Consider the following 19,163-nt stretch of genomic DNA (forward strand, 5'->3'; position numbering starts at 1 on the left):
GTTCTCTGAGCGCCAAACCCAGGCCAGGCTCTGCCAGGGGGAGCCACAGGTGGCCACGGGCTCCCTCCTCCCGCTCCCCGGAGTCCTCGCGGGCCTGCCGCCTTCCCCAGAGCCCCGCCGAGGGCACAGGGCTGTGGTCCCCAACGTTCCCCCCAGACCCTCCCCTTCTTCCCACCCGCGCCCGCCCGCCGCCAAGTCCCGGCTGCACCTCGCCGCGCGCAGGGTCCCGTCCTCCCACGGGGCCGGGAGGCGAATTCCTGCGGGTCCCAGGGGTGCCAGGAGCGCCGGCAAGACGGGAAATTGCAAAAGTCCTCGGCCTCGGCCCTCCCCCGCCGTTTTCCCGTAACTCCCGCCCTTCCCTCCGCGCCCGGGCCGCGGCTGATTCATAGCCCGGGCGCCCGGCCGCCTCCCCGGCCTCCCCACCGCGGTGCGCCCGCCGCCCGCCGCCCGCCGCCATCCAGGACCGTCCGGCTCCGGAGCCTCCTCCCGCCGCCGCGGGGTGAGTACCGCCCTCGGGGCCCCTCGGACCGCGGGCCCGGCCGGGACAGTGGCACCGCTCGCCGCCCCCTCGATGCCCCCGCGGGCGCCCCGGTCCGCTCCGCGGGGCAACCGGGCGCCGGGGTCCGCGCCGCTGGCCGCCCGCCTGGTGCGCGGCGCCGAAGGACCGATTCTGTCCGGAGCGCTCGCTGCGGGCCCCCGGGCTCCGGCCCCGCGTCCACGGTCCCATCCCACGGCCGTCCTCCCGTTAAACTTCCCTCCACCCGCTCCCGCCCGGCCTCTCTCCGCCCGCCGCCCGGGGCGCTCCGGGGGTCCCCAACCCGGACAGCTGGTCCCTCCGAGGGACTGATGGATGATTGATTGATTTTCCAAATTTCTCCATCTCCTGAAGATTGTAACTGTGCTCCCTTCGGGTTCCAGAAATCTTCCAACACCAGGCCATGGGGAGAACTTGTTTGGATCTTTTACTTTGTTTCTCCCACGGGCTTTGTGACTCCTGGCTGCCGGCGGGAGGCGCGCACGCAGGTGGAGGCGGCCCAGCGCTGGGTGATGGGATGCCCTGGCTGGGCGCACCCCTCTCCTGCTGACGGCACCGAGTGGTCAGGACGGGCAGCAGGGGCGCCCCTCACCCCCTGAACAGACAGTCCTGGGGACGGAGGGATTGGGAAACTTGTTCAGGCACAGAGCTGGCTGTGGCGGCGCTGACATCGCTGAACCCAGGTCTTCGTTCCTGACTCAGAGATTCATTTCCTGGGAATCCTTCATCCACCCTCCCACACACCCATTCATCCCTCCCGCTCGCCTGCCCCGTGGCGGGAGGCCAGGTGCCACAGAGAAATGCCATTTGGTAGCCGCCAAGTTTGAAGACCCTGAGTGAACAAGCTGTTCTCCAGTCAAGAGGAACAGAGGTAGGGGTGGGTGTAAACGGGCAGGAAAGCGTTGGATAAGGTGCAGTTAATTGGGGATTAAAGGAAAGGGGCTTTAGGGCTTATTCCCCGGGCCCAAAAACCACTTTGGGACTTGGGTCCGGTTATGTAATCGCCTTAGCCTCAGTTTCCTTGCCTGCACCGTACCAATGGCCCCTGCTTCCTAGGGGCCAGGCACTGTTCTAAGTATTTTACATTCGCTTGCTCACTTAATCCTCGCCACTGCGGGAGGTACTAGTTTTGTCCTCCTGTGGCCACACCGCCAGCAGGTGGCAGAGGCAATTTTTGGCTGTGGAGTTTGCTTATCACCACCTTGCGGTGCCTCAGACTTGGGCCCTTTTATAGGACGGGCCAGGGCTGGTGTTTCATTGTTCTTCACTCTGTCTCTCTCTCGGGCAGTTTTAAAATGCGCCCAGAGACCCTTGAGGCTGAAGGGCTTCCAGCGGTCATAGCAGCCAGAGGTTTCTAAATTTAGTTGTGCCTCAGAGTCATCTGGGGACCCTCAGAGCACTGGATGCACTCCCAGAGTCCTCTGGGCATGCCCAGTGTGCTGTCTCCCCCGGTAGCATCCAGTTCTGTTAGGATGCCTGCGGTGGCAGGGAGCTCACCACCTGACATGTCCTTGCTGGACAGAGCTAATTCCCGGCTGTCACTTGCCTCCTTGTGATTCACATGTCGGCCCCAGTTCTGCCTCCTGTCGTCCCAGCAAATGTGCCTACACTCCCGTCACCTTCCTTCAGTCTGGAAGACCAGGACCAGCCACGGGGATGCACGGAGGTGTTCCAGTCTCTGGTCTTGAAAAAGGAACTGAAGCGGGAGAGCCATGTACTGTGGTTTTGAGAAGGGCCAGGATGGAAATGTGTCTGACAAGAGGAAGCCGTGTGCTCTCCGTGGGAACTGGGCTGGGCAGCGCTGGCTCGGGTAGAAGGAAATCTTAGTGTCATCTGGCTCCCGGTCCGGAACGGTGAGCCCTGGCCCTCCCTCCCTGGGGGAGGAAGTCCTCCTGGTTGGAAAATATACGTGAAATAAGGCAAGAAGCTTGGGAGCAACAGCCCTCCCTTGAAGCAGGCTTCCTCGTAGCTACACAAGGCGAGAGTTTCTTCTCCCACAGCTGTGTCCTGGGTTTCCCGGCGGCATTCCCTCCTTTCTCTGAGTTCTACTGGTTTCCAGCGTTTATTTACTCCAGGTTGTCTGCTCTTTTATTTTTACATTTTTAAAGTAATACAGCCCTGGCCAGTGTGGCTCGGTGGGTAGGTATCCCATGCTCTGAAAGTTGCCAATTTGATCCTCACTCAGGGCACATGCCTGGGGTGTGGGCTCCAATAGGGCAAGGGGCATGCAGGAGGCAGCACATTGATGTTTCGATCTCACACAGATCTCTCTCTCTCTCTCTTAATCTTGATATAATTAATATCTTTTAATATCTTGATACAATTAATATCTTGATAATATCTTTTAATAAAAAATACAAAAAATGAAATAGATTCTAATTCAAGCAACAGAGAAGTAAATGAGATGAAATGTACAAGTACCATCAGCACTTCTATTCCCATGCAGAAGCGGGAAGGCTAAGTTTGGAAAACTCCTGTGTTTTCACATGTGTACATGAGATCTTCCTGTACATTGTGCAACTTTTTCGCTCCCAAGTCTTAGAGATCTTCCCACAGCTGTAAGCACCTCTGTTGGTAATGCTACATGACACTCAAAAGTAGAAGTACCCTTTCTCCACCCTTCCCCTTATCAATGGTCCTTTAAAGTCCTTCCGCTTAGCAACAGTGCTTCCGGGGACACTCATGCATCTTGGGGTTAGCCTGAGGATTTCTCGAGATTAGAATCCTAAGAACTATTCTTGCATCAAAGGGTTTGTGCCCTTTTTCACTTGATCGATACAATCCTTCAAATTTCACCACTGCCCCCCGCATGACTACTAATTCAAACTTGATGCATGACAATTTGCTTCCCTCATTCTTCCTAATATTAGCTGTGATCGTTTTCAATTTCAACTTTCAAATCTGGTGAACAGTGAAACCGAAGAAGGCATCCATCTTGTCGAGCAGCCATCACCCACCATCCTTTTCCAGAATTCTTCTCATCTTGCAAAACTGAAATCTCTATACCCATTAAACAGTAACTCCCCAATCCACCCCACCACCTCACCCACTAGCAACCACCATTCTGTATTCTGTCTCCATGAATTTGACTACTGGGTATTTCATCTAAATGGAGTCATACAGCAGTTGCCTTTTTGTGACTTGTTTGTTTCTCTTAGCAAAATGCCATCAAGGTTCATCCAAGTATCAGCACTTTCTTCCTTTTAACACTGACCAATATTCCATTGTGCATCTATGCCACATTTTGGTTATCCAGAATACTTTTAATTACTAGAGGCCTCGTGCATGAAATACATGCATGGGTGTGTGTATGTGTGCGTGGGAGTGGGGGTGTGATCCTCAGACCAGCCTGCACCCTCTCACAATTCAGGACTCCTCTGGGGATGTCTGACTGCCAGTTTAGGCCTGATACCTGTGGGATTGGGCTTAAACCCACAGTTGGATATCCCTCTCACAATCCAGGACTGCTGGCTCCTAACTGCTGGCCAGCCTGCCTGCCTGCCTGATCACCCCTAACTATTCACCTGCCTGCCTTAATACCCCTAACCACTCTGCCTGCCTGCTTGATCACCGCTAACTCCTCTGCCTGCCTGATTGCCCCTAATCACTCACCTACCTGCCTGATCACCCCTAACTGCTCACCTACCTACCTAATTGCCCCTAACCACCTCTGCCTTGACCCCCGGAGCCCTTGGCTTCATCCAGAAGGACGTTTGAAATGACATCCAGAAGGTTGTTCAGCTGTCCGGTCTAATTAGCATATTACATTTTTATTATTATAAATGTTTTGCTGCACAGAAGTTTTAAATGTCTATGTAATCAACTCTATAATCTCATTATTTCTGTGCTTTGTCCAGTTTAGGAAGGTCTTCACCTAAAAATTTATTTAAAAAATTATCTTGTCTTCTAATACAGTATTTTAGGTTTTTACATTTGGATTTTTATATTTACAAAAATATCATATTTTTGTAGAAGGTGAAAAATTAGGGTTAATATTTTTCTCTAGAGTTCTGGGCAGTTAACCTAATAAAATTTATTAATTCATCCATCTTTTTCCCCACTCACTTGAAATTCTGTTTTTATGGTGAAATAAATTCTGATTTATACAAGGGTCTGTTTCATAACTTATTTCTGTTTCACTGATCTTTTTTTTATACTTTCTATGTCAGTATTTCCCTCTGTTAAATTCTATAGCTTTTACAGGGTGTCTTCCCAAAATGGATACACACTTTAACAGCTGACAACTCAATTTTGAAAGTGAAATGTATTTTAATAAACACTACCTCTATGGTTATTCAAAGTGTATGTATACCTTTTTTGGAGGGACACCGTATATTTGTACCTATTTTTAAAAATTTTGAAAGGTCTCTTGTACATTTTCTCTTTTTATTAAACTTTATAGATAGCTTGCCAAGTTTAATAAAATCCCGTTGGGATTTTTCTTAGTATTTTCTTGGATTTATCATTGTTAGTAAAGTATATGATATGCCTTTGTGTACATTCTGGAATGAGCTCTAAGCCTGGAGGAAGCAGCGTGGTGTGGGTGGGGCTGCCCTTTGGGGAGTGACACACCTGGTTTCCAGCTTGTGTTACTATGTCAACCTCTGTCAGAGTTACTTTAACCTCCTTAGCCTCAATGTCCTCATATGTGTGTGGAGATAAAGTCAGAGTCCCTTTCATAGGACTGTTTTGAGAACAAATGCATGTAAATCACTCTGCAAAGTGCCTGGCAGAGACTTAGCTTCCCATGTGCTAGCTGGGATTGTTACCATAGCAGGAAATGGTAAACATTTTCCATTATAAATCGATAGTCTCCGAGGAGACAGAAGTGTGCCGTAAACATTGAATATATCATGTTTCTCAAACTTCAGTGAATCGCTTGGGCAGCTTGTTGAAGTACAGGTTTTTGTTCAGTAGGCCTAAGATCTGACCTAATATTTGCATTTTTAATAGGCTCATGGGTGATGTCAGTGCTCCTGGTCTTTTGTCCACCTTTAGAGTATACAGTCTTCCCCTGATAGTTATGATTATTCTGGTAGCAGTAGTATTTCCTATGAGGATAAGTGTGATGAACAGGAAATATAAATTGCTCTCTTTTAGTTATAATATATGCTAAAGAACTACATTATAGTTGTTTCCTTTCTTCCTCTTTCCCTTCCTTCCTTCCTTCCTTCCTTCCTTCCTTCCTTCCTTCCTTCCTTCCTTCCTTCCTTTATCATCTTCCTCCTTCCCTCCCTCCTCCTCCTCCTCCTCCTCCTCCCCCCCTTCTTCCTCCTCCTCCTCCAAGAAAAGAGGGTTAGTGAGAACACTGAATATAACAGCAAGTTCTACTCTTAGATCTGAAATCTTTGATTGAAGGTTGTGGTTGGAGGAGTCCCACGTTGGGCCGAAAAGGCTTGTCTTGAGTGGAAGCAGCTGGGGGGTGAGGGCTTGGTGTGAATGTGCAGATGGTTCAGCGGTGCAGCCCGGAGGCTGAGTCAGCAGGGCTCCTGTGGGGGGTCCTCCTGAAGGCACACCCAGGCACAGCAGCACAGTCACCACACTTCTCTTCCAGAGATGGTTTCCTGTGCACTCCCGTCCTTGCTTTTCCATGTGGTACATTTTGGACATTCTTCCATGTCAGTTCATGTATTACTTCATTCTTTGTAACAGTTTCAGAGTATTCCTTTGTAAAAATGAATAATTATATATTATACCAGAGGCCTGGTGCATGAAAGTCATGCAGTTGGTGGGGGCCCTCAGACTGGCCTGCGCCCTTTCAAAGTCTGTGAGCCCTCGGGGGATGTCCGACTGACGGCTTCGTGGGGAGCGGGCCTAAGCCGGCAGTTGGACATCCTTAGTGCTGCTGTGGAGGTGGGAGAGGCTCCTGCCACCACCGCTGTGCTCACTAGATGTGGTGTTGTCATATGCCAAGGCTGTTTGCAAGAAAGGGCCACGCTGTTCACCCAGCACACGTGCGGATGTGCCCCTGGAGAGAGAGGCCGCAGTATGAAACCCAGGAGTGACACAAATACAGATGCCACACTGATCACCTGCTTTAAAGACACTAGTGCTCTAGCTGGACCAACAACCAGCAGAACAGCAGCTTCAACATTTAGGGAGAAGGGTCCCCATCCTTATTATGTAAGAAGCCCTTAGAAGTCAAGAGAAAGAAAAGACAGGCACCCGTGCAGGAAACCTGGCAAAGCGCATGAACATGTAATTCACATAAAAGAAGGAACTATTAAGAACCAAAGGAGAAGAAAGGAAAACCGGACACTATCCCTGATAATTAAATAAATGAAAATTAAACCAGCAATCGTGTATGTCTCTGAGTAGTGTTCTATTGGGAAGTTCAAAAACATTCTTGAAATCTAGCGTGGGTTGGCGTTTGAAGAAGCAGGCATTGTTACTCACTAATGGTCAAAAAGTATAAGTTTATCACTGTCAATCTGGCACTATCTAATAAAATTTTAGTATGCATTACCTTTATTCAGAAAGATTATTTGTAAAGTCTTGTGCTATAGATAGTATGTGTGTGTGGACTTTGTAAGTAGAGACTTTAGAGAGCCATGGGTGGTCTGTCGGCCAAATGCAAGGAGCAGAGAGCCGTGCTTCAAAGAATGTGGACAAAGCTTGTCGTCTCTACGGACTTCCGCTTCCGTTGCCATTGGGCTCAGCTCACCTGTAGGCAGGTTTGACAGCAGTGGAGTATGTAATGTTTGGTTTACCCGGTCTTCACTGTTTATTCCATTTACCTGTAAATACTATTCAAAAATCACTAGAGCCCGGCGGTGGCCCCCAGTGGTTGAGCATCAGCCTATGAACCTGGAGGTCATGCTTCGATGCCTGGTCAAGAGCACATGTCTGAGTTGTGGACTCCGTCCCTATTAAGGGATGTGCAGGAGGCAATTGATTGATTCTCTCTCATCATTGATGTTTCTCTCTCTCCCTCTCCCTTCCTCTGAAATCAATAAAATATATATTTTAACTAGAGAGTGTGGGTAATGAGAATTGGTGGTCTGTTCATTGACTCTCCAGAGTTTGCTGAAAGCCCGGCGGCCAGACAGAGGCGGATTCTGACCCTGCACTGTCCCAGTGCTTCTATCCATGATGAGTCAGATGTGAAGGAGAAAAGGGAAAGTCAGTGCTTCCTCTAACACACTTATGACTGAAGTAAGAGCACACTGACCTCTCGGTATCACCCAGGCTCGCCCTCGTGCCCTGATTAGCCTGTGGTCAGAGGCCCTGGTGAATTAAGACACTCTGTGGCCGCAGTTAAAACCCTCTCCGAAGGCCAGGGGAACAGGAACTTGTTAGGAACAGTGAAGCGCAGTCTCCGTAGGTGGAATGTGTTCGCTCTTCCCAGGTGTGACTTTACTGAGGGAGGCGGGGAAGCAGACAGTGAGTTCCTGATAAGTAGTTCAAATTCAGCCCTGTTGAGACTGGACTTCATTCTTTCTAACCAGTAGGTCTTTTATATTTGACTTCTGTTTCCCTGCTTTGCCCTTCTTTAAAATATATATATATATATATATATATATATATATATATATACACACATACATATATATATATATATATATATATATGTGTGTGTGTGTGTGTGTGTGTGTGTGTGTGTGTGTATGTCATTTTTTTTTAATGATTTCAGAGGGGAGGGAAAGAGAGAGAAACATCAATGATGAGAGAGAGCCATTGATTGGCTGCCTCCTGCATGCCCCCTACTGGGGATCGAGCCCACAACCCAGGCACGTGCCCTTGACTGGAATTGAACCCGGGACCCCACAATCCACAGGCCTACGCTCTATCCACTGAGCCAAACTGGTTAGGGCTGCTTTGCCCTTCTTGGAAGAAATTGGTGGGTAAGTTAGCTCCTGCCACAGAGTGTGAGTGGCAGACAGCATTGCTCTCCAGTCTGGGATCAGCTGGTGATGGCTGGGTGTGGTGGGCCTCTGGGTGAGCTGGGCTGGACTGGCCCAGCTGGGGTGACTCAGCTCTGCTTCCTGGTTGCTCATTCTCTTCCTGGGTCCAGTGGGCTAGCCCTGAAATGTTCTTCTCATGCCAAAGGTGGGAAGGAAGAAGAGCAAGCAGAAATCATATGTCTCTCTGGGCCTCGCCTCCAAAAGCACCCCATCCCTCTGGCCTCATTCTGGCCAGAGCAAGTCACGTGAGTGGGGACACATGCCCTTCTTGTTGCGTGGGAATCCAGAGTCACATGACAATGGGTGTGGGCACAGGGAGGAGAGAAGAATGGCCACTTTAATGAATGCCATCCTCTACCACTGTTGGCTCAGAGAAACTCGCCCGAGCCAAAATTACATACAATTTTCTTTCCTTGTGGTTTATGTTTTTCAGGAAGCCAGGATCTATGGCGCCCGTGGCAGTCTTTCAGGCAGCATTCCTCTTGGCATGGCTGCCTCTGAGCACTTACCAGAGCCAAGCAGGTAAGTGGCAAGCACAGTCAAGAGAACAATCACACAGACAAAAGGAGATAATTGGCTGCCTCGAAAGAGAGTTGCACAATTCTCTTTTCTTTGGAAATTGCATGGAACTGGTGAGCAACCAGTTACCTTAATCATGAGCTGCCTGATCTTGATGACTCATCTTACTGAGCCACCCTTGACCCTGAGCTCCTGGCCATGGGGCCTTTGCCAGGACACCTAACCCTGCACAACTTCACGGCTGATGCGTTGGAAATGGCCATCACCAGAGTGAGCTCTCTGCACCTCGCTGCTGCGGAGAGGCAGGGAGCTGCCCGGCGCTGGCCACCAAGTCAGAACACGCCTGTGCCCCTCGGCCACGTTCACCCAGAAGCTGTGAGCTGCCAGACAGCCCTGCTCCGTGCTGAAATGCTCTGTGTGGATTTAAGAAAAGCGTTTGTCACTTAGCTACTTCCCCGGGGAGGGTACTTTGAAATACATTAACTTTATAAACAGAGTCAGTAGGAACTCAATTCCTCTAAAATGTTTATGGGCGCTCGTTGAAGCAGTTTGAAGGCGGATTCTTTGGGCTGAGAGCATTTCCGTTGGTTTGTAAAGTGTGTGTTGCTTCCTCCTGTATTTTACAAAGCTCTGATTGTTCTGTTTGTGAGCTTACTTTTCTCTGCACGCCCTCCTAAGACAGAGGAAGGCACATGCTCTCTGTCACTGCCCTGGCAGCTCCTGTCCATGGATTCATGAAGAAGACATTGGCGGGAAATATCCATAGAATTCTGCAATTTTCCCTTAAAACTGCATGAAAAGATATTTGGAAATTTTAGAAAGGGAGATTTTGTTCTGATGAGAACTCCGTAGGTGGCTCTGTCTTCTGTCTGAGGGTCTTTAGGTCTGGCTTGAGTTCTTTCAGCTTCAGAGCATGTGGAGAAATGCCACTTTCGAGGCTTGTTAAAAATCATAGTCTGACTGTGGGTGTCTGTCTTCCCTAATCTGGAGTGAACAGTAGGAACCAGGAATTCTTATCTGTAGTATGTCTCCCCCTCCCCCTACCTCACGAATATCTCAGGGTGACCCAGCTGGCCCAGGTAACCTCCGGAGAGTCCCAGGCACTTAGCCAAGCCTCTGCACCACACTTCCCTGGCAAGTTCATTATCTGACCCCGGCTATTCGCTGTGTGCCTTCTCCTCACAGACCTCTGCTCTCTGCTCCCTCTCCACTCCCATTGTTTAGACCAGAAGTGCGCATGCCTGTTCCTCTCCCACCAGCCGCGTTTCTGCCTCCAGCTTTCTCAGCCGGGCATGCCCGCATTGCTAAGGAATCCTGTGTTCGTCCTCACCTGCACTGCTTGCATTTCTCGCCTCCATTTCTGCTGCATCTGACCCAGTACCTACTAAGGCTCCCACTCATGCTAGTGTCCTCCCACCGGATCACCCACCATCTCTGGTGTGAGCCTCCTTTTCAGATAAAGTAGCTTCTCCTGGACAGAGGGCAGGGCCAAGGCTTACTGCATTAGCCCTAGCCCCGGGCTCATGTCTGCATCACCAGAGACCAGGATGGAAGCCTCTGGATGTGTTTTCTTCCAGTCTCCTGTGTGTCTGTACACAGAGACAGAAGTAAAGATGTAAATGTGTAGGCTTTTTATAGAAGTGAAACTATGCTATTTATACTGGGAATATTTATACTTAAGTGTGTGTGTGTATATATCCTATCTAATTAAAGAGTAATATGCAAATTGACCATCACTCCAACACAAAAGATGGCTGCCCCCATGTGGTCACAGATGGCTGCCCCTATGTGGCCACAAGATGGTCACCACAAGATGGCCAGCAGGGGAGGGGAGTTGGAGGAAACCAGGCCTGCAAGGGAGAACAGTTAAGGGCAAACAGGCTGGCAGGGGACATACACCCCCTGTGCATGAATTTCATGTACCGGGCTTCTAATATATAATATTAGAGTACATATACTTATGTTAAATATATATACTTATTAAAGCACATAGAGTATAGAGTATATATTATGTATAGCTTAAGTATGTATACTGGGGAAATATATTCTATACAGCAGGGGGGAAAGTAGGCTTACAGTTGTTTGAATGGAAAAATATATAGTACAAGAGTAAATAATAGAAAAATAAACTCTGTTGCATGTACTCACAGCTGTAGGCCTACTTTTGCCCATCCCTGTATACTTATGAGTATACGTACTTTAATACAGTATATCCTTATTAAGATGATTAACTTAACATACAATGAGTTTTTACCTTTGAGCTTAAATGTTCTTCTAGAAATCACATTATATTAAATGGCTGCATCCCATTCTGTGAATGGACCATGGTTTATTTCCTTAAGTGATGTCGGGACCAGCCAGACAGAGAGACTGCTTGGGAAGGTGGGAGGAGCGGCTGTGATTGAACCAGGTCAGTCTGATTCCCAAGCCTGCCGTTCTGGCCGTACTCCAGGGCAGCGTTAGGGAAAGAGCACTGGGCCCAGGGCCAAGGGCCAAGGACCTTGAGTTCTGGTCAAGTTGTGCGGTTTTGGGAAAGTCACTTCCTTTTTTTTTTTTTCAAACCTCAATTTCCTCTTCTGAAAAACAATGAAATTTGACTTAATCTCTAAATCCCTTTAGCTCTCAGACTTCACCTTGGCCTTTCCCACTCTTTACCCAGGAAGTCCTAGATAGCTTTTGACCACATTTACTTTGACTGATTGATGTCTCTCTAGTATTTGAGTCACTCAGCACTTGCTGATGCATATGCCAGTCTACGGACTTCCCCTTCCGTCTAACACATCATCCAGTAGCTTTCTAGAGTTTCCAGAACTAAAGCTGATACTGGTAGTGAACTGGCTCAGTCAGCAGCCAGTCACTGAGTGTCTGTGCTGGGATAGGTGTGGTAATGGTCTTGGCTTCACTGAGCTGAGTAAGTCTTGGTCTCACCCCTGTTTAGCTCGCAGTCTATGGAGAGACAAAGACACAACAGACTTTGACAGCGCCTGTGATCAGTGCTCAAACAAGGGCCTCTTGAAGCAGCCACGGGGAGCAGAGAGCACCGGGCAGGACTCATCGAGGTGTTAGTGAGGAATGGCTTGTCAGGCACCGGAGACCTGGTGGAGATCCTGGATCTCTGCCATTTGAGATCAACAGGGGCTATGAGTAAGACATTATGCCAAATGCTGGGGACAAGAGTCCATCCAAAGACACATAAGCATCAACCTCCATCCTTCAGGGAATTTGAATCTAGAGTGAGACCAACAACAACAAACAGGAAAAATGAAACGAGGGCTCGTAAAAATGGGGGCATTTTGCATGCACTCTGCTTTCTCTGGTGCCATTGGCTCCACAAGGATTAAAATCATGCCTCCCCCTCCCCACCCAGTTCCATAAGAGGCCAGCTCTTTCATCTTGCTGAGTCTCCTTTTAATTAGAAGAATGAATGCTTAGAAGGTATGTAACTCCCCCCCTCAGGGCCTATGCTGGGGACAAGATTCCATCTAAAGACACATAAGCATCAACCTCCGTCCTTCAGGGAATTTGAACCAGGTCAGTCTGAACTGGCTGTTTCCTGAGCCCACTGGCCTCTGCAGGTATGATTCGTGTTTGAAACTCTATTCTTTCACAGACTCAGTTACACCACTAACCTCTCTAAACCAGCAGTCTCTCATTATTTCAAGGCTCGTTCCTTGAGCTAGGAACCTCGTCACGATTATTTCACACCAAATGCCTCCTATGTTGCTGGTGCTGCTCTCCTCCAAAAAGTTCAGTAAATTCGTGCCAGAGGTGTTTTAAGTTCTGTGCATTGAAATGAGCTATTTCCCACTTCATAGCTATATAATAAACAACAAAATATTGACTTTGAAAACAAGCTTTCATTTTTGATTTCCAGAAATATGACATGGATAGCAACTAGTCCTGTTGTTCAGCCTTGCTGTAAAATTCCAAGCCAGTTATATTGTCCAATGATGTGTCCTTTATTGTTAAATAAATCTGTGCAATTTGTTTAATTTAGTTGTTATTTACTAGAGGCCCAGCCTGCAATTGAAATCACTTAATAGGAGTAGGATTGAACAGGAGAGGAGGCGCCCTGCCTCCCGCCGTGTGAGGAGGCACCCCAAGGGAGGCTGGGACCTGCGCCTGACTCACAGCATCCCTGGTCCTCCTCCTGTCCAGTTATGACCCGTTACAGCACCCCAACCTAATTTTCATATTACCTCTTTGAGGTAATAGACTAGTGGCCTAGTGAATGAAATTCTTGCATGGAGGGGTGTGTCCCTCAGCCCAGCCTGCACCCTCTCCAATCTGGGACCCCTACTGGATCAGGCTAAACAGGCAGTCGGACATCCCTCTCATAATCCAGAACTGCTGGCTACAACTGTTCACTTGCCTGCCTTCCTGATTGCCCCTAACCACTTATGCCTGCCAGCCTGACCACCCCCTAACCATTCCCCTGCCAGCCTGATTAATGTCTAACTGCTCCCCTGCCAGTCTGTTTGCCCCTAACTGCTCTCCCTTGCAGGCGTGGTCACCCCTAACTGCCCTCTCCTGCAGGCTTGATTGCCCTCAACTGCCCTCCCTGCAGGCTTGGTCCCTCCCAACTGTCCTCCCTGCTGGCCATCTTGTGGCGACCATCTTGTGTCCACATGGGGGCAGCCATCTTGTGTGTTGGAGTGATGGTCAATTTGCATATTATTTTTATTAGATAGGATTGTTTGTATTATTTGTTTCACTGTTTATCAATATATTAACTTGCTGTGTATCATTGATCAAGCAAATCATCTCATTCACGTAAGTCTTACTTTCTTAATCTCCAAATGATTTCTAAACTCCCAGCTTTTCAAGGTGTCTGACTTTAGGATGCTCATATGAGCTGTACCTTTCAAAGCTGAACACATGATGTTGAACAATATGGACCTGTGGCTGTTCAATCCTACTCCTATTAAGTGTCATTTTGTGTCTCGTTTTGGTCTTTCAGTCTTGTCCGAACCTTTATCGCTGAGTGTGCACGTCAATCTCACAGAGCAGAGTTTGAAAATAGAATGGAGTGTCCATAACCTGACTCATCCGGAATTACAGATGGCTTTTCAGATCGAAATCAGTAGAATTAACAAATCCAATGTCATCTGGGTGGTAAGTTTTGTTTTGACTCTATATTTTAAAAGTCCTTTTCTGGTGTCATGAGTTTTCCTTTATAATATACAGAAAACCCCAGGATGGAAACACATTAGCAACTCAAAACAGCGTTCCTAAACAGCCGCATTTTTGTGTTTTTAGTGAAGAAGATCGGGGACAAAGTGAAATGTGACAATTTGGTTGGGCAGGTTGGATGGGATGCATGAATAGCTCACGTCTTCCGCCCTGCTGGGCCCCTCAGAAGTGTTAGGTCAGTCCCAGTGAGTACTGACTCCCAGTCTATGAAGATCAACCAGCTTAGTCCTCTTCCGGTTCCACCAGAGATTTTGTAAACGAGATGTCATTTTGGCAACTTTTTCTTGCCAGTGTGGCTTCCAGTCAGTCTTTGCTTGCGCTGTGCTGACAGGTAGGAAGAATGAGTCTGGCGCCTTCGTGTTCTGGCCGGAAAGCACTCCATGGCGGCCTTGGTTACATCCCAGGTGGCTTTTCCGGTAACAAATTACGAGAAGAAAATCCTGGTGCCGCACTTTTGCTTTTGCATTTATTTGCATAGATTTTGCCTTGGTCTTGATTCCTATCACGGTTGTGTCTGATTTGCCTGATGCTTCCTGGTCTAGTGCAGCGGGCACTTTGGTGGTTTCTTTCAATGGTCCTTGATGGTCTGGGCCACCTACATAACCTGTTGGTGCCACTGTTCCCTCATTGTCGGGGGGGGAGGGGGGGGGAAGAGGACGGTGGGATGTTTTCTCGTTGGAGGGGAGTGGAGGAGCTGCCTGGAGAGAAGGCAGACACAGGACATGTCGTTGCTGGGACCTCCATCTACTCAGTGCAGGGCCACTCCTCTAGGGCCGTGGAGGTCTGGGTCCTGGGCTCTTGGGGAGGGAAGGCCTCAGCATTTGCCAGCTCCAGGCTGTGCGCCATGCCATTGCCCCCCCCCCAAAACACACACACACTGCAGGGGTGCCACTGGACGCAGGGCCTTGGACGCAGACTCGGTTTCCCCAGGGAGCGCCAGGGGGTTGTTGCCTCCATCTCCCAGCGGTGGGGCCAGAATGCAGGTGTCTGGAGGCCCGCTGCATGGACGCCTGGAGCCCCGGTGTGTGGAGATAGCAGCACCCCCCCCCTCCCCCCTTGGGGCCAGGAGCCAGGAGCACAGCCACAGGCGGATGCAGCAGCTCGCACAGCGTTAGGAGAGCAATCAGAGGAAAGAGCATGGAAGGCTTCCTGAAGCGGTTGGGGGGGGGGGGGGCGGCGCTGAGCCCACACGGAGGTGGGAAAACAGCGAGTTATTCCAGAACGGGGTGGGCCGCTGTGCCCAGAGAGGATTCCTGCAGGGGGAGGCGGGTGGGGGTAGATTGCAGAGGGCCTGGAATGACGGGTGAGGTGCAGAGCAGTCCCGGAAGCCCAGTGACTTAGAGCAGAAAGTCCCAGTGTCTCAGGAAGCTGAAGACGGAGGCTGTGCGGGATGACCAGCTGCAGTCCTGGGTGGGCGAGCCTCCTGTGGAGCAGTGCGGGCCAGTCCTGGTGGCTGACATCTCTGGGAACTAAGAGTTGACAGATGGAGCTTGAGGGAGGGGATATGGGCCATGTGGCCACCATCTCTGAGAAGAGAAGGGACAAAAATCTAGGGGGACACGGGGAGCCATCTGTTGATCTTTGGGAGACCTTTGAGCTCCCGGCTCCATGAGAATTGTTTTCCCTACCGAGACTTGGCTGAGTGATCAGGCCCTGGCCTAAAAGGAACACGAAACCATCCCCATCCATCTCGCTTACCTGGAAAAGCTCGACTCAAGTAATTCTCTACTAGTGGGCAGTTTTCTTAGCAGGCCCTGTGTGTCCAGCACCGTGAGCACTGCATCTCTGGTCTCTCCCTCCAGACTTGAGCTGCTTCCATTTCCTCTCACTTGCTCCACTCGGGCCCCCTGGAGTGGGAGATCCAGAGCGGTGGGAGCCGAGGTTTTTGTTTTTGTTTTTGTTTTTTTAATATATATATATATATATATATATATATATATATATATATATATATATATATTTATTTCTTCCATAGAGGAAGGGGGAGGAATAGAGAGTTAGAAACATCGATGAGAGAGAAACATCGATCAGCTGCCTCCTGCATACTCCCCACTGGGACTGTGCCTGCAACCAAGGTACAAGCCCTTGACCGGAATCGAACCTGGGACCCTTAAGTCTGCAGGCTGATGCTCTATCCATTGAGCCAAACCAGTCAGGGTTGGGAGCTGAGTCTTTGAGGAGCAAGAGGCTCTTGGCCATTCCTCGCTGAGTGGTCGGAGCAGGGGGAGCTGGCTGGGAAGGATGGCGGGTCCGGCTCATGCTGTGGAGTTGCGAGGGGTGGGGTATGCTTTGGGATAAGTCCAGGCAAGCCCTTTCCCAGGACAGCGTGGCTGCATTCCCAACTGTTTCTCCCTCTTCCAGGAGAACTACACCACCACTGCGCAGCAGAACCAGACCCTGCGCCGGATGTGGAAATCCGAGCTGCCTCTGGAATGTGCCACGCACTTTGTAAGGATACGGGGGAAGGATGAAGATCCTCGGATGCTCCAGCGGAGGGTCTGGAGCAGCTGGAGCTCATGGGTGAAGGCAGAGGGTAAGAAGTGAGGTGATGCCCTAGTTGTTTGGCTCAATGGATAGAGAGTTGGCCTGTGGACTGAAAGGTCCCAGGTTCGATACAGTCAAGGGCACATGCCTGGACTGCAGGCTCATCCCCATTGGCGGGGGTTGGGGAGAGAGTGTATAAAAGACAGCCGATCAATGATTCTCTCTCTCCTTTCCTCTCTGAAATCAATAAAAATGTTTAAGAAAAAAAAAAAAAAAAGAAGTGAGGCGATGAAAGAGTGAGTTTAATGTAATACCATTTGGGGATCAATAGCCCAGTGTGAAGGTCCTCTGTGAGGCACTCGGAGGACACCAGTCATTTCCTTTGGCTCCCAGTGGAACTAACAAGCTTACTTCCCATTGGAGCGAACAAGCTGGGTGTTGGCTCCAGGAGAGAGATGTCCGAGATTGGGCCTCTGAATCTATCCATTGAAATAATTATGCAAATCCAGACCATTTTTATTTAATTTCTAAATGTGTATGGAAGGCTAAGGGAACCAAGCAGAACACAAGCTGTACATGTTTGTATTGGAACGACACACACAATGTGTGTGCAGATCTGCCACTGGGTCTTTGGTGCAGTCACAGGCAACATGGAAATCAATGACGGTGATTGTTTTCCAATAAAACTTTATTTACAAAAACAGATGGTGGGCTGGCATTGACCCCATGGTTAGTTTGCCAGTACCTTTAACGAAGAGAGAAGGGAGGGACATATGGAAAAATGAAAGCAATTTTTTAGTAATGAGACTGTAAATAACACTTTAAATATCACTTAATTTTGATAATTTAACTTTGTTGTAATTAAAATTTACAGTGGGTATGCCACCATTTCTTATGATTCAGCTAAGCAATGTCATTTGGTTCTCTCAACTATATATCCTGCCAAGTTATCTGGAATGCCGACCCACAGAACCATTTCTTTGTTAAGTGTTTATGCCGGTCTATGAACTCAAATGGATAACACATTAACCCATGAGTAGCCTACGGGTTAGTTTAATACTAAATAATAGAATTAAATCTACATTCTTGTCACTGTTTTAAGCACTATACACACTGAGTCCTCACGCCTGCACATCTGCACATCTGTCAGCTTCATAGGTGAGGAGACTCACTGTGTTACAAAAACCCAGACAAGGTCATCAGTCCACGAAGGGGTGTAGCCATATTCCAACCCAGACCACTGAGGCCCAGAAACCCAGAAACCATTGCATCCTACAGCAATTAAAAAAAAAAAACAGTAATGAGAATGAACTTTATAAACAACATCTATTTTGATTTAAAAAAAATACACTATATTTCTCCAAACTATTATCTCCAAACTAACTCAAGATAAAGGGGAAACCCTGATTATTCCTAACCCCCAATGCACTGGTTCCCAACCATGGTCACACGTTACAATCACCTGGGGACCGTAAAGCACACCCACGCTAGGCACTCCGCACGGGTGACATAGCGATGGAAACTGGGGTGCCTCCCAGGCCAGCGGAGGGACTGGGGTGGGCTTGGGAGTGGGGGGAGGGACTCTGAGCAGTGGTAAGCGCAGGCAGCTCTCCAGGGAGGCCAGCTGTGAGGGCCGGTGGGGAGCGCGCTGCTGCTGCTGCTTACAATGGGAAAGCCAGGAGCTCTTACATGCAGGTGGCTTTACACAGGGAGGGGCTGGTGCACAGGGAGATGGCTGAGAGGCTGGCATTTCCGAGGAGGCAGGAGGCAATGTGGGGCCAGTCCAGGTTAGAGATTGTGCAGGACACGGCTGTGGGGCTGGCCAGACCTAACGTGTGTGGCTGTGGCTTTGCTCCTCAAGTGAACTTGGGCTCCGTCCTGCCTAACCTCTGGCTGGGAAGGGGGAAGATGGCCTGAGGTAATGGACATACCACTCAAGACAAGGCCTCCCACCCGCCAGGGGCACGGCGCAGGCCATGGTCACCCCCATGAGCAATGACCCAGCAGTCCTCAGAGGCCACAGTACAGGGGTCTGGACACTGGGAGCCTGGCACCTGGGACTGTGTTGTGTGCACCCACATTCCTAGGTTTGCTGTGGAGATGGAGGCCCCTGTCTCCTCCAGAGGCAGAGCAGCTAGCATCACTGCGGAGAGCGAGACGGGAGGGGCCGTTTGGATTCTGGGTCTCTTTCTCACCGCGATGTCTTCTCTCCTCTTGCAGCTCAGAGTTTGCTTGGACCAGAGCCGCTGCTCGTTTTCCCCAAAGAGAAGCAGGTGGAGGAGGGCTCCGATGTCACCCTCTGCTACGTCTCCCGGCACCCCCAGAGTCATGTAGTCTGTAAGTTGAATGGCATCCTGGTCCCCGGAGAGCAGCTGGACCCACACGTGTCCGTGGTCACCTTGAGGAGCATTTCCTTTGTTTCGAAAACGGGGTCCAACTTCTTCTGCGAGGAAGACAGGAACCACACCCAACCGGGCCTCGCCATCTTTGTCACCAGTAAGCATGTGCCATGTCCCCGCCCTCTCCCC

The 19,163-nt window shown here is 49.5% G+C and overlaps 1 protein-coding gene and 1 long non-coding RNA gene across 6 annotated transcripts in view; both read left to right on the forward strand.

Annotated features, from left to right (window-relative positions):
• The first annotated feature begins 385 nt into the window (after positions 1 to 385).
• The window catches only part of OSMR (oncostatin M receptor), a 40,377-nt gene continuing 21,599 nt past the window's right edge, over positions 386 to 19,163 (forward strand). For 2 of the 5 annotated variants that reach the window (XR_006739730.1, XM_036410953.2), the window contains exons 1-5: positions 387 to 499; positions 8,873 to 8,961; positions 13,919 to 14,073; positions 16,513 to 16,684; positions 18,856 to 19,131. Coding sequence is in view for 4 of the 5 variants with exons in the window: in XM_036410953.2 (XP_036266846.1) it covers positions 8,886 to 8,961; positions 13,919 to 14,073; positions 16,513 to 16,684; positions 18,856 to 19,131 (679 nt within the window). In the remaining variant the exon portion in view is untranslated. Of the gene's footprint in view, positions 500 to 977; positions 1,407 to 8,584; positions 8,685 to 8,872; positions 8,962 to 13,918; positions 14,074 to 16,512; positions 16,685 to 18,855; positions 19,132 to 19,163 lie in introns of those variants that run through there. The other 3 variants (XM_045571544.1, XM_045571546.1, XM_045571545.1) reach the window with 3 other exon arrangements.
• Positions 12,550 to 13,707, forward strand: LOC123651194. The gene is made up of 2 exons (XR_006739731.1): positions 12,550 to 12,957; positions 13,650 to 13,707. It is a non-coding gene; the product is annotated as an uncharacterized LOC123651194 (long non-coding RNA).

This window comes from Pipistrellus kuhlii, unplaced genomic scaffold (assembly GCF_014108245.1).
Source record: "Pipistrellus kuhlii isolate mPipKuh1 unplaced genomic scaffold, mPipKuh1.p scaffold_m20_p_4, whole genome shotgun sequence".
Lineage (NCBI taxonomy): Eukaryota > Metazoa > Chordata > Mammalia > Chiroptera > Vespertilionidae > Pipistrellus > Pipistrellus kuhlii.